General features: G+C 49.8%; 1 protein-coding gene across 4 annotated transcripts in view; it reads left to right on the forward strand.

The window, feature by feature from the left end:
- Positions 1-324: 324 nt before the first annotated feature.
- The window catches only part of MAGI3 (membrane associated guanylate kinase, WW and PDZ domain containing 3), a 72,875-nt gene continuing 57,889 nt past the window's right edge, over positions 325-15,310 (forward strand). For all 4 annotated transcript variants that reach the window (XM_074893572.1, XM_074893573.1, XM_074893574.1 and 1 more), the window contains exon 1: positions 325-705. In XM_074893572.1, the coding sequence (XP_074749673.1) occupies positions 384-705 (322 nt within the window). In that variant the 5' untranslated portion in view covers positions 325-383. The remainder of the gene's footprint in view (positions 706-15,310) is intronic.

The raw sequence follows: 15,310 nt of genomic DNA on the forward strand, positions 1-15,310 counted from the left end.
GGCTGTTCCTGGCTGAAGGGGCCACACTCGGCCCGCGGCGCGGCTCTGGCGGGGGGGGGCCCTGGCGGGGCCGAGGCGCCCAGCACGGCCGGGGACCGACGAGGCCCGGCCCGGGCCGCCGCGCTGCCCGTCACGGCACAAGCCCCGCCCAGGGGAGGGGCCGGGGGCGTGGCCAGGCGCGGCCGCCGGGGCGCGGCGGGGGCGGGGGTCCGAGGGCGCGCGCGGCGGGGCGGGGCGGGGCGGGGCGGGGGCGGGGCGCGGCGCGGCGCGCGCGGCGGGGGCGGGGCGCCGCCTCGGCGGGGCGGCGGCAGTCGGGCGGCAGCCGCGGCCGGGGTCGGATCGGCGGCGGCGGCGGGGCGGGCAGCGGCGCCCCGCGGTGCGGCATGTCCAAGACGCTGCGGAAGAAGCGGCACTGGCTGAGCAAGGTGCAGGAGTGCGTGGTCTCCTGGGGCGGCCCGGCGGGCCCCGACCCCGACCTCCTGCGCGGCGGCGCCGAGCGCGGCGAGTTCCCGTACCTGGCGGGCCGCCTGCCGCCGGGCGGCGAGGGCGCGCCGGGCCCCGCGCTGCTCTCGGGCAAGGCGCCGGCGCCGGGCGACGTGCTGCTGGAGGTGAACGGCACCCCCGTCAGCGGCCTCACGCACCGCGACACGCTGGCCGTCGTCCGGCACTTCAGGGAGCCCGTGCGCCTCAAGACCGTGCGCCCAGGTGAGCCGCCCGCCGCAGGCCGCGCCGCGCCCGCCGGACCCGCGCCCCGCCGCCGCCGAGCCGGCCGCGGGTAGGCCCCGCCGCGCCGGCGCCCTGCGGGGCGGGCGGGAGGGCCGCGGCGGGGTGCGGGAGAGCCCGCCCGGCAGCGGCGGCGGGGCCCGGGCCGCGGGTAGGCGGCGGGGGGGGCGGGTGCCGGGCTGGGAAAGTTTCCTCGGCCGCGGGCGGGCGCCTCCGCCGAACGGGGCGGCCCCGCTCCCGCGGGGGGCCCCGGCGTCCCGCCCCGGCCCCGCGGCGGCGCTGGCGGGCGCCGCTCGCTTCCCGCGGCTCCGTCCCGCCGCCGGGGCCGGGCGGCCGGTCCCGGGGGCCTCGCCCGGGGGCTCCGCCGGGCGCGGCGGGGCGAGGGCCCGGTCCCCGGCTGCTGCCTCCCGCCGGCTCCGGCGCCCGAGGGCAGGGGGGCGGGGGGGGGGGGGGGGGGGGGGGCGCTTGGTTCCGCGCCGCCGTAGTTCGCGTTTGACACCCGTGCGCGGCTCGGCGGGGCGAGCGGCGGTCGCCTGCGTGGCCGAGCGGAGCTTTCGGGTGACTCGGTCGCTCCCGGGAAGGTCCCTGCCCGGGGCCGTGTGTCGGCGGCAGCGGCTCTCCGCCACTCGCAGAAACAGCATTTCGTGGTTTTTCCCGGTATTCGCCCGATCGGCTGCTCGGAGCCGGGCAGGTGCGGCGGGGGAGGTGGCTCGCCAGGATGCCGTCGCTCTCCTCTGCCGGTTTCTAATTTGCCAGACACCGAGAACAAACTCTGGGTTTTCTTTTTCCATAGATTTGGGTTAATTTTGAGTACGCTTTAATTAGCAGTGATATCAGATCATTGTGGTAAAATCTTCTTTATCAACGTGCCTGTCAAACGTCAGGTTAATGCTGAATAGTGGTACCTGCAGTCACACGAGCTAATGATTCACGGGGTAACAAGCTTCGGATTTGCCGCTTTCCTGGTCGGGCAATCCAGGCGTGAGCCTGGTGCGTTAAAAAGGAACTGTCTTCAGTAAAACCCTGTTTGAGTCCCAGCCGATACCTGTATTTCCACAACCGAAGTCTGTAATATTTCTTGTGCAGCTTCCTTGTTTAACACCTTGTACTTCTGTCGTAACTGCTGCGTTGCTTTTTGACTTTAGGTGATAGATAATTTAAATCACATTTTCCTTGTTTGACCGCTGATGAAAACGCATCTTCTGTCTAGAGACTGTGCAGTTAGTCCTGATGCATATCAGCTGCTAAACAAATTAAAAAACAAAACAGAAATAAACCCACACCTTAAAAGCACCTACAGAGCCCTGGTAGGCTTGGGAAGATGTCTTTATTTCCAAAATTGGAAATCCCATCTGAGTGAAGAAAATAGAAAAGAACAAAGAGCTGCAAGTTAAATGTAAAATAGGATTAAAAAAAACTGATGAGCAAATTAGGTGAGATGGAAAATAATAATAAATCTCTTATAAAATGAGAAAGCTTGTGGAAGATGAAACTATAGTTAGAAGATCAAAGGGATTTCTTGTGTTTACCATGGAGGGAAATAGGGGTATTTCTGTACGGGGACTTTCCATAGCAGAGAGATATCTCCAGCTGTCAAGTTAAAACTGGCAGAAAAGATTTAGAAGAAGGTGATACAGCAAAGAGTAGAAAATGGCCTGAACCAGGTGATGTTCCTTAGGAGTTCCAAACAGGAGGTACCGGACGGCAACGCGTTGCCTGTTCCCTAAATCATCACTGGTGGGGAAGGCGGGGGGGGGGGGGGAGCGCGGTGCCATGGGACAAGGGTCCAGAAGATCAACAGGACTGACCTCTGATTCCAGCTAAAACTGTAGTTAAGAATGAAATGATTGGGCACGTGAATAAATACCATCTAACGGGGAGAGTGGGTTGCTTTTTAGAAGCAAGACTGTTAGTTTTTGAAGGTTCACCGGTTGGTTTAATTAAACCCAAGTATTTTGGCATAGTGGATTTTCAGGTAGACTCCCAGCAAGGTACTGACAGACTCTGAAGGCAGCTCTCGTGTGGCGGTGGAGCTGCCGAAGGAAGAGCAGAATTCTCCCCTGGGTTAGTAACTGGTTAAAATGCAGGAATGGTTTTCTCAGCAGAAGGAAACTGCTGCTGGAGTCTTGCAAAGACCTGTGCCGTTTAGCATACTTGTCCAGAGCTTGTAAACCGAATGCTAGGTTGAGTTGTAAAAAAGAGCTAGCATTTTTATGCTGATTTTGTATAACTTTTGGAACAAATCAAACTGAAGCAATTTTTCCCATGCTGGAACATATTGCAAGCCTATTTACCACATCAGATGATTTTTGCAGTAATTTTCAGCGTTAGATGTCGTGTCCTTAAATCCAGTATTTCAAAGCATACTGTTTTTCTTGGTTGTGTTTTTGCACGGCTGCCACAGCGGCGCTCAGTGGCAGTGCTCCAGTTAGGGTACGTGTAACTAGGGAAGCTGTTGACAGGGTGCTCTCTGTGGAGACCTGTGACTTGGCGTTTGGCTTCCCTTCCACCCTGGGGATGTGGGGCAGCGCCGGCTCGCTGACCCCGGGAGGATGTGAGGGGTTTTGTGGTGGAGCGAGCGAGGGCTCCGTGGAGCGCACGTAGCATGTCTGAGTTCTCAGAGACCTGTAATGGCGTGACTCGTTTTTAAGGTCCCATGTTTCATGTTTTTCTCCAGTCAAAGCCGCGCGCTTTCAAATGAACCCTGGTGTTGAGAGGCGTGGAGTGTCTCTGCCGGCGGCCCTTCGTGTGCCCAGCGGCTCTTCTGATTTGAGTGCTCTTGGGACAAGTCTGAGGGGATCCAACTTCAGGGGTCTTTACCATGGCAGCATGGAGCTTGTTCCCTTGTCTCTGAGTTTTAGGGTGCGTGTAAGGCCTTGATGCTCGTGGTCTGCCTCTGCGTTTTAGAAAGGCAACTTCGGTGTTTAAGAGCTGGCTCCGTCTCCAGGCGAGGCCTGTGCGGGTGTCCCAGTGGTCTTGAACAGCACGTCAGGGGACTGGGCTGCTTTATTTCAAGTAGTGGTGTAGTCCATTAAAGGCAGCAACAGCTTTAGTTGACAGCAGTAAAATCTGTCTGATACTTCTAGCAAGCTCATAGAAAATTTAAAATGGAAATTTCAAGATGCTGTTTAGTCTTGTTTGATAAGACACTTGAAAGATATGAATGTTAATTTGAACGCCATCTGTTAACTGCGCATCACAAATGATGGACCATTTTGTTGATGAAGAAATTTGTCCTTCCCTGCCTTGCTCTGCCCTTCCTTGCTGAGGGGGGAGAACAAGACCAGTGTGCCGCGGGCTGCTGTGCCCCAGACGAGGTCTGGCTCGGGCGCGTGTGGGCTGGCTGGACAATCTGTGGGTCCGCTCTCAGTAGGGGCTGGCGTGGCAAAGTCTGCAGAGGCCGGTCTCGAGCTCTCTGCCAGTGCGCTTGGACTCAGGCCAGGATCTGAGCTGTCTAAGTAAAAGTTAGATATCCCTTCGTTCTAGGTGATGCTTGAGATGATAACCGTACCTCTGTTCTTGTGCAATTCATCATCATTTGGTCAGATGAGCACCACGGCAGTACACAGAAATCAGGCTTTTTGTGCAATGGGATATTTGTATGTATGTGCACGCGGGCCAGTGCAGGCCGGCTCATCATAACGAGTGCATTTGTATTTTAGCCACACTTGGTAAGTGCTGGTTTCGAGCTAATCGCCTGCTTACATGCATCCAAACGATGACTGCTGTGTGGCTCGAGGACCCTCCCTGCCCAGTAGTACTCGCATTAGTCCATTAGCCTTGTCACTGGCTGGCACTGCCGCGGGTTCTTTTATTTCTGTTAAGGAAAAGCCAAAGTTTTTTGCTTTAGTCAAGTCCATTGTCTTTGAGTGCGAAGTTCATCCTCCGAAGGTACCTACGAGTTGCATTTGGCATTGAGATTTACCAGAGGGATGCTTGTCTGTGCAGGCGGGCCTGCTTGCTAAAATACTCATCAGTCTAACTTTGAATGCCTGCCTTCTTCATGGCAGCATGGTAGCCAAAATACATCAAAACTAGGTTGCAGACTTAAAGTTACTGATTATCTGCAAGTTCCTCTTTCTGCAGCCTGAGTTGCCAGATACTACGTAGGAAGGAATGTGTTTTCCTTCCAAACTAAGGAGCTTTGATGAATACAGCTACTCTGTGGCAATTATTATGGTTTCATGGCTGCTGTAACTAGCAGTTGGGAAGAAGCGGGCAGAGCCTTGTAGCTCTTCCACTTGAGAGGCGCTTCCAGAGCGCGTAGTTTTGTCCCTGGATTACTGAGAGAATGAGTGTTGGCGCCACTGGGTCAAAACTGGGCTTTAATCAAACAGTGCAGCAAGATTTAAAATGACGGAAAGTCCCCTTCAGACTGAATTTTTTTTTAGTAGTCTCAGTTCTCCCGAACCCGTTAAACCCCGTTTCCCCCTGTATTTGTTTCCTAGCTGGCTTTGACAGTCGTGGCTGGAGCCCTTCCTCCGACGGGGGGATTTGTTCCCTGTCTCCAGCCTGGACCGCCCGGCCTGCAGCAAGGTGTCAGTTCGTGCTTTGGTGGTTTTTCTCCCAGCTGGGGCTCAGGAGGACTTCCCAGCTCCTGTTTGTGGAGCTCATGGGGTCTTTATTTTTTCAGTCCTTCGTGGGTTTACCATAGCACGGCACACCCCAGTCCGAAGCTGGTGCGCACTGCCACTTCGTGTGCGCTCGGCCGTAGCCCGCAGCCTCGCGACGTGACACCTCGAGCTACTTCAGAGCTGTTGCTTTATTTGAGTTACGACGCGTTAGTACAGAGGATGAGGTGACTGACAGGTGGATGTAGTACTCTGCGGTTCTCGGTACCAAACGAATCTTTTTTGAGTCAGTATCTTTCACTAAATCATGCAGTGCTCTTGGGACTTGAGGATCTTGAAGCTAGCAAGGCCTTATCTTACCAAAACGCTCTCCTGATCGGGATCTCGTATGAGCTTACAAGAAGCCAGCTTGCTGCTGGATGTGTTTCCTCACGTGACCGTGGAATTGCGTGGTGATCGATCCCTGCTGCCCCCGTTACCGACGGGAGTTAAGGGAAGTGTTTAGAAGTCGGCTGGTGTATGGGGGTCCCTTCTCCAGAGCAGAATGAATGAAAACGGTGATGACAAATACAGTGACTCAGATCAGGATTCAGCACTTGAGACATAATACTCCAAGCTGAGTATATAAGGTTCATTTACATTTTCTCTTGTGCTTGAGGTAGGTACAAGCCTCCATGTGGGGGTAAACATTTGCATGTTTGGCAATTAAGGCAGAGAGGAGGGCACGCCGCACTCCGAGGCTGTTTTCGCAAAATCAGATGAATTCTAAATGTGCCGTGTTAAAACAGAGATCAGAGTACACACTAGGATAATTTTGCCTCTCGGAGGAAAGGCATTACCCTAATTCTGTGTTTCTCTGGAAGCTGGCAGCAGGCCAGCGCGGTGATTAAACAGGCTGCTGCGTTACTCTGCTAGTCTGAGGAGCTGAGGCAGCCAGCTCGGGCCCTTCAGCCCTTGGTGCGCGGTGGGTGGGGGGTGCTGGCGTGGAAGGCTGCCCTCCCTCCTCGGGTGTGCGTGGGGAACTGATCTGTTTTTACACAAAAGGAGGAAAGGTTGATTCGTTTTACCACACTAAGAAAAGCCCAGAACACACAGGGTTGCTATAACGCACGTGTAGGGTATCCCAGTTCATGAAACCGGGCAGGAGACAGATGTGCAGTCTGGCAGGAGGGAACGGAACAGGGGGCGCTCTCCGCTGGAGGCTGCCGTGTCTCCCGGGCAGTGGCAGCGGTGTGTCCTGCAGCAGCGAGCTCGCGCCTCGGCTGGGTGGGTGCGAGGACTGCCAGGCCCTCGCCAAGGGACAGGCGTTAGTACGTGCACGTAACTTACAATCTTGTTTCTCATATTCATCTTTATATAAACATATTATTGTTGGCATAGAACATATTGCCTTTCCCTTTCACATACCCCTTTGTTTAAATTTTGCTGCGATGAGTACTGTGTTAATGATTTCACTGTGAATGCACTCTAATTATTCTATTCTTTCTTGGCGTGTTAGTTTCAAATGATAACGAGGCCTCGTGTGGCTTTTGCCACTGTGCTGCTTAACACCAGGGTTTTAATTTGTACTTTTTTGTTCCCTTCAGGAGAGCCCTTCTCTTCCCTGTGCCGTTGGTTGGTGTCTCTCAGTAGTGCAGGGTGAGGCCGGCGGTTACCTGGAGCCGGTGGCAGAGCGGGTGGTGTGGTGGGTGTTCGTCTCCACACCCCCCTCCTCTGCACCCCTGTCCCCTGCTTTAGGGGAATGAGATTAGCGCTAGGGCTGAACGATCAAGCACTCGCAGTCCAGTTATTCCTGCAAGGAAATTTTCTCATTCAGGTAGACAGGTTTGATTGAAATTCTGGCATGTATGTTTATGTTGATTTTCTATGTAAAAATAAAAAAGCCTGGGTTTACAGGCCAGCATAGAACTTGTTTAAAATCCTTGAAACTGTCATTTTGACACTACTCTGCAGTGGCAGAGGCTTTCTCTTCTGTGTGAGTGAAGCCAAGAATGGAATAAACGTGAACCTTTATTAGAAGCCCTGATTTCAACAGCATATTTCATCTTCGTCGTTTTTCTCTAGATACTGCTCTTGAATTCTCGGCTGCCTTTAATGAAATGCCTAGTCAGTTGTAGAAAATGGCTGGTTTTTATCACGCTCAGAAGATATAATTTCCTCAATTTTTAAAAAAGAATTTTCATTTTGCTTTTATAAAACAAAGGCACTTTAAAAATAAACTGTCTTTTTAGAAAATTCCTGAAGCAAACAAGCTGTACTTGTATAACGTGCTATGCACCGTGCTCCTTTATTATTGAAATATCTGCTTCAAGATAGATTTCAGCTGATGGTTCTTAAAAAAAAAAAATCTTAAAATATAACAAGGATTGTGCATTCAGATTTACAGCTGAAAAATTTCCTCTAGTTTTGATTGTTGCTCAGTTTTAAGGTCTCTGAATTCATTCTTGTGGTTCTTTTTAATTCACGATGCTTCTTTTTAAGGAATATCTTGTCACATTCATGGGCTGTTAGTTAAATCACATCCTTTTCCCTGAATGGAAACAATTTTCTTCTTCAAAGCGGTAGTATTCCTGAGAGTACTAGATTTGGCTTAAGAGCTCATATTTTTCTTTGTATTTGAGAGTAAATTCCTTATTTAGTTCTGCTGAACAGAAGGTGGAGGGGAAGATGCGGTAAGGGGAAGATTGTAGACTTGTATTGATCTGTTACACCGTCACCGAAACTAGAGTTCTAGGTAATTCATCTTAGTTGCTAATTGGTATTTGGAACTGTGTTAAATTAATCTTTTCTGGGCCGCGGTGGGACCGGGAGCTGCTCCCAGGTGCCATAGCAGTGGTAGTTGAATACGGCAGCCTGGCTTCCGAGCTGATCAGTTTTAAAAGCAAGAGCAGATGGTTTTGGGGAAAAGGGGAATGTTCTGGGAAGGGTGTTTGCCAGTGTGGGGTGGAAGAGGCTGTAGAGGCACTGCTGGAGAAAGGGGACTGTCACCGTGGGTGCGGCCAGTCGAGGGGTGCTGGGGTTTGTGTTAACTGGCCCACGCTGGCTGTGAAAACCCGTGTTCGAGCTGTCCCTCGGCACTGCTGCTTAGGGTGCAGGTCCGGCTGGGGGCGCGTTGCCGTGGTCGGGGATTAGTTTAGGTGTAGCTTTCAACATGAAATACAGCCATAGCAAGCTTTTGTTCAGGCTTATGTCACTCTGCTTTTTTTGTCCCATGCAAATGCAGCGTGTTAACAGTAGTGACCTTCTGTGGAAATGCAATCTCACTTGCAAGGCACACCAAGGTTGTCAGACATAACTCTGGGCTCTCTCTGACAGCGATCTTTCAAAGCGTGTTTTCATAGCTACCTTTACAAATGCTTGCTTAAAGCTACTTTGCAATATGTGTGTTTGTCAAGCCTGTAATTTTTCATGAATTGTTGGTTGCTCTCAGTTGAATGTAACGCCTTCAAATTGAAAGCCACTAGTGTGTTTACTATCCATCCTGTGACACTCTTCACTTGCTGAATAGCAGTCTAGTTTGTGTAGCTTGATACATTGTAAATTATTTTCCTCAGATATGGTTAAAAAGTTAATTCCTTTAAGCTCTGGATTGCCATATCTCTTCAGTTACCTGTATAAAAAATGTAAAGCTTGAATTGTAGCGCTCTCAGATCATGGTACACTTGAATATTGGTCCTTACGGTGTTCTACTTCAGTGCCTTTTCATTACTGACTTCTGGTAGTAAATACAATCAGACAAACAGCTGGTGTCTTATGAGTATGGATTTGGATGCTATACAAACATCAGAAGTATTCTGGGTTTTGGTGTCTAGAAATGCATTATTTCCATCTGCATGATAATGAAGTGTTCTTTTCAGGAAGGTGGTAAAGGCAATCGACAAGGTTAATGTGATTCTGTGAATTATCTGTTACTAAAGTTGTCTCCTTAAATCCACTGCATTCGGAACTGGAGAACGTGCGTTCGTACAAACCCAGACTGGTATTGCCCTAGTGCGAGAGCCTGACCCAAAATCCACCTACAGGAGTAGCAGCGTCGCGTGGTGCTGGGCGTGAGGCTGGGACCAGCCAGGGCCCGCTCTGGTGCTGGGCGTGGGGAGAGGCCGGTAGCAGCCCCGTGTCTCCGCTGGGCCCAGTCGGGCAGGTCGGGTCCAGCAGGGAATGGGCGAGATGCAGGTCACGACCTGGTGCTACCGACTTGTGCAAATAATACTGGGGAGTACTTTGAGGATGACTGCTCACCTTATCTCAGAGAGACAGAAGCAGAGGAGATGCGACGAAAGGGATCACCAGCCTGGAAAAGCTCCTGTGCAGTGAGACAGAGAAAGGTGGAATTACAACACAAAGGAAGTAAGCACGAGGAATGGGAATATGCAATAACGGTACAAAAGAGCAGGATTAGGAGTTTGTTGCTCCTTCCCTCACAGCACGAGTAGGAGGCTGTAACCCCCAGGAGATAATCCCTGGTAGCAGGAAATGCATCTACAGGCATGTGCAGTCCCTGGAGTGGCATTCAGCAAGGTTCAGCAATGGTTTGAACTTTGCCTCGTTACACTTGCTATTCTAGTGACTTGTAGGTGCTAATTAATAACTGAGTGGGAAGTGCAGATGTTTCTCATTTGGTCCCAGTACAGCTTCAAACTGAAGACATGGGAACACTTCCCTCCTGTGCTGGATGTTATTTGAAACTTTATCTTTTTGTCGGCCGAGTGGGAGCTGTAGGAGCCTGTGGAGGCCCCGCACTGACAGACGCCTCGGCCGGGGTGAAGCTCGTCCCCTCCAAGTGCGCCCACCCGAGATGGGAGCGTGTCTGCTTTTGACTGGGGGGGGCTATAGAAATTTCCATCAAAGTTGCCCAGAAACCCCTAGAGCCCTGAATGTTCCATGCTGCTGGATGTCACCTGGGCTTCTCGGGTGGAGCGAGGACGTGGCAATCCTCCCATCCTTTCTTTGTCAGACTGCAAACCTGTACTTGTGGAGGTGTTGGGGGCTGAGGAGCGTGGCCGACTGAGACAGGGTGTGAGGACAAGCTTGGTGTGCGGGGCTGGGGCGCGAGCTGCGCGCCTGGGGAGGGCAGAGCGAGCGCTGGCCCCGTAGAGCCCCAAACCTTTGCCTTGGAGGGTGCGTTGGCCCCAGCTCGGCCCTGAGGTGCCTCCCAGCCGTTCAGGCATGACGCTGGGCACGGGTGCAGCAAGCGGGAGGGCTGCCCGAGGGCCCCGCAGACGCTGCGGCGGAGCAGCAACCGCAGGTGACACACGACCTGGGTGTTTCGAGGGTCAGTTTATGGATCTTATTAACAATAGGAAATAAAGAACTGGAAATACTTTGTTTTTAAGGAAAGTGATTTCTTTAAAAATCATTCAGGCACCTGGAAGATGTGAATCGGGGCGATGTTTACTCCATCTTGGCTTCAGATCTACAACATTCAGTAGCTGTCTGCAGACCATTACAGGTTTATGTAAAAAATTCCAGAAGTTCTCAGCTCAAGATGCATCATAGACTAAACGTCGTAGTCATTTAAAAGAAAAAACAAGCTCCCTTCCTCGTCCACCCCACTAAAAACCCACATTCATTTTTAGGTCTGGCCATCAGTCATTTCACTTCTTTGTAGTGCAAATAGGAATAAAGATCTCATCTCTTCGAAATAAAAATGAATGGTTGGTATGTTCCAGTGTTGTTTGCCTCCTGGTAATCAAATGCCGTTTGAGGTATATGTCATCAGCCAGTTTCTCTGAGCTATGAACAACACCAAAGGCCATTTTGAATTTTAAAAATACAAGTCGGGAGATCTGTGCAGTCATCTGCCAGAAATTGCTCTGAAAACAACCACCGATATTTGGTGGTTTAGCCTGTATATCAAGCTTTGAATGTAGAGAATATAAAGAAATGTATTTAGTGCCGAGTTTCTATTGAAATGCCCCTGCTGCCTTTGCCAGAGTTTTTTTGATAAAACATTTAGGGAGAAATTAATTTCCCTTGGACTAGGATTGTTCTGCAGTTGTATTCTGAGAGCAGTTCCATGTTAGCTGTTGTGTTTTGGGACTCAAATTGTGTCTCTTCTGTGAAGGACTGGTTTAGCATGCAGGCGAGGACGTAGCGTGCGCTCTGGGAACCGTTTTGCCAGGACCCATCTGTTTGCCCTTTGGAAGGGTTCGTCAGCTCTCGGTGCTCTGTGGGGGAGAGGGGCAGGGCCGTGTCCAGCCTCGGGCCGTGCCTCTGGGAGCCCACAGAGGCCGATTTCTTCTGCGGTGCTCCGCTGGAGTCCTCCCCACCTTCTTGGATGCCCCTTCCCCGCAGGTTGGAGAAGGTGCAGGTCTCCCAGCGTTCCCTTCCCCAGCTTGTGGCCGGGCAGGCAGGAGCTTCGCTGGGGAAACGCCCGTCGGTGCCTGCCCGGTGCCGGAGAGCTCTCCCGGCAGGTCCCCCCGACCGCCGTGGCAGGGGTTACACTGGTGTGTGCACCGGTTTTATGCTTAGCTAGAGGAAACGTTTAAAAAAAATCTGCTTTCATGCTGATGAAAGATCAGATGAGAGAAAAAATTCCATCTGAAGTGACTACTTAATTCCTGTTTGATACAGTGATGTTGTTTATCAAAAAAGTTGCTAGTGGATATAACGTCAGGGTAGAAAGTGGTTTTCTGCTCTAGAGCAGTAACTTTCAACTTGTTCATCTGAATTTTCCAGTGTCACCAAGTCTTGTGTGGCAAAATTGAGCCCATTTTTAATCTGTCTGCTCTTCTTAAATGTTTTATGAACACCGTGGGAGTCATTCAGGGCATGTCAGTCTTCAGTGGCCGCAAGCTGAGACCTGCTGCTGTGGGTGTCTAATGGAGTGGGGCAGCCTCTGGTGACCCACCGAAAAGGTTCCTGGAAAGAGATTTAAAATATGGCCTAAGGTATTTGATCTGCAGTTGAGCAGGTCTTAGAGTATCTGCAAATATCTCTCTTTCTTAACTGATGAAATCAGGCAGCTGGGTGAATGCAAATAATTAAACCGGTTTTAGGTCTTGATATCCTAAGAAAAAATATATCTGATTTGGTGTTAAGCATAAAGAAATTATTCTTGTAAGTAATTGAAAAGAAAATTCCCATGGTGGTTAAGGCTGGTAGTAAAAGCTATAAAGAAATAGACAAAGCAACTGATAGACAACTTTGTGCTTCTGTTTTGTGTGATGTTTTTAGCAAAGGTAACTTGCAGATAATGAAGTATATATAATCTTTAGATGACTAGGTGGTTTGCTGTCTGATGTAGCGAAGAAAGCCTCTGGAACAAGTATTGTATCTCTTAAACAGTTGCTGTAGTTGTAGCCAATCTTTGGGAAAAAGCACCGTGCGTGGTGTCTCGGGTGTGCGTTTTGCATTCTGAAAAAAGCAGCACGTGGCAGGGCAGCGGTGTCCAGCATAAAACTTAGTGGTTTTCCTACCCAGACTCTCCTAAAAACAAATCCAAACAAAAAGTAGAAGTGCCTGTCTTGATATAAGTTTTCCTTTTCCCTGCAAGACTTCTTGGAAGATCACAACGAAGTATAACTGAAGTAGAAACGAGGGCTGGTTTATTCTGTTTGGCACATTTCTTCTGTTTGCACAGCTGGTGGCCTACCAGCTTTATCCTGCAGCTGAATACAGAGATGCATGTGTGTGAGACATTTCTTTTCCTGACATTGCTAAAAACCAAAACATAAAACCACTGACAAATAATTTGAACTCGGTGTAAGTCAACATGCTGATTAAGTATTTCCCTCCTCTGCCAAGTGACTTCTATGAAAAAAGCTAAAGGATATAGGTGGGTTTTTAAATCATTTTGACAGAGTTTCTGCTCAAATAGACAACAAGAACACCCAAACCCCAAACGCTTAAGCCTTTCCCCCTCTTTTAAGATTTCATTGCCAGGATACGCAGCTTTGTTTTGGTTACATGCCAAGTTCACTGTGACCTTCTTGCAGTCGACAGAAGTGGAGTGTGCTGGTACTACTCATTAAATGCAAGAGGATTAACATCCAGTTTATTTCCTCTAAAGCCACAGAACTATCAGGAAATAACTAAGCCCTAAAGTTTTAGGTTTGTAGAAATGATTTCCTCCTAATGCATGTATTTGGGGGGAATTTCAGAATCCTGTTACGTAAGAGAGAGGCAGAGCCCTGTATTAATCCTGGGGAATGATGTTTAATGGCTTGTTTCATCCTTTATTGGTCTAAAGAATTCCTCAGAAATCAGCTGACCAGAAGTGCCAGGGAAGTATTTTTACCTCTGTTGCTGAAACTATTACTGCTCAGTGATTTCACTAATCTTCTTTGCAGTGAGATTAGATTGTAAATGCTCTGGTGCAGGGAGAACTTGTTTGTGAAAACTGCTGGGTACCGTGGGTGCCGTCGAGTGGAAGTACCAATAAGCAATCAAATGTGGTGCTCCAGTGCTGAGCAGTATCTTGAAATACTTATTGCCTTGGCTTTGCTTCACATAGACAGTGTTTCCTTGGAAGATAAATTTTTGTAGTATGAACTTTAATCCATTGTGTTTCATATATACAAAAAATGCTAATGACATAACTTGGAAGACAAAATTGCTCTGGTTTTATTCCCTACTGAGAGTTGGTCCCTCTTGTATAAAACAGTTTGTATAAATAAATAACAATTGTTGTCCATTTTTCTAGATCTCTGACATGTTTAGATGCATGTAATTTTTGTTTTAAATGGCTCATTATAGAAGCATTAATATGCCATATTTATGAATAAGATATTTTTAAATGTATTCCCTGGTAGGTAAGGTATGAAGTGTTGGTGGCTGTATGCAGTGGTGGTTAAGCGCCACAGAATAGCCGAGGTAACAGCTAACTGGCTTATGCTCTGTGCTCTTACCAATGTTGAAAACGACAGATAGTTATGTCCTTGACAGACCTAGGTGCTATTATTAAACCCTGTTTTGTGGCGTATTTACAGGCAGCAGGAGAACGGTTTCACTCAGCGCAAGGCCTGAAGTATTGCTCGTGTCGTGGCATTACGAACTACAGCCACTTGCCTCTGAATCGCAGGCTTTCCGATCTGCCCTACTTACTCAATAGAAAAAACCTAATCCTCTGGATTTTATTTCCCTCTCTGTAGGACAGCAGTAATTACTTTTCTGTGGTGAAGGTAGAGATGCTGGAAAAGTTTAATTAATGCCCATTAGGAAATGCTGCTAGTACATAAATGAATTCCGTAGGACAGGGTACTTAATGTTCATCAAAATAGCAAATAACTGCAGTGGACTGAATGTTGTTTATGCTGTACTGCCTATTACATCTCTTTGTTCTGCTCTGTTCTGCAAAACATTTCAGGATATGTGGGTCTTCCCTAGCCAGGGACGTCTTTTCTAACCCCTGTGTAAAGCGTATGGATTCAAAATGAGGTTTGGGTTTAGAGCATAAATCTCTAAATCTCCTGCGGCTTTGTCACTGCGGAATTGAGTAACCTAAGGGGAAAAAGGTACATTTGTCTGCTCAGCCCTAAGGTACTGCACTGGGAATGCTTCACTGTCACTTAGTTTTGGTAGCTGAATAGCCTTATTAATCTGAATCTTTCATATTAATCTCTCCACCTCAGTAAATAACTCGCAGAAGGCAGTGCGAGTGTGGCGACGGCTCGTCTCCTGTGCCAGGGCCCCCCCGTTGCGGGGACGGGTGCGCAGGTCGTCCAGCCGCCTGACGAGAACGTCACTCGCTGTGCCTGAGCAAACGCCGGGGTCGTTCAGTCTGACTTGTCTCGGGGCGCGGGGAGCCTAAGGGTGTTTCCGAGGCAGGTCAGAGGGCGGGCGAGGTGCCCCGTGGTCACAGCTCGGCCGGCGTTTGGTGCCCGTCGGCGGGTGTTGGGGGGGCCTTGTCGGTGTCAGGGTCAGCCCTGGGTTCCGTGCAACATTCAGTTGTGGTTTGAACCAGGCGTTACAAATATCTGTAACTCACGGGTATTTGTATTGTTGAAACAATGTTCTTAGCACATTTTAAAAACATAAGCATAGATAAGTGATTTGCACAGTTCTTAATTTAAAGC

The sequence above is a fragment of the Strix uralensis genome, chromosome 24 (genome assembly GCF_047716275.1).
Source record: "Strix uralensis isolate ZFMK-TIS-50842 chromosome 24, bStrUra1, whole genome shotgun sequence".
Taxonomy (NCBI): Eukaryota; Metazoa; Chordata; class Aves; order Strigiformes; family Strigidae; genus Strix; species Strix uralensis.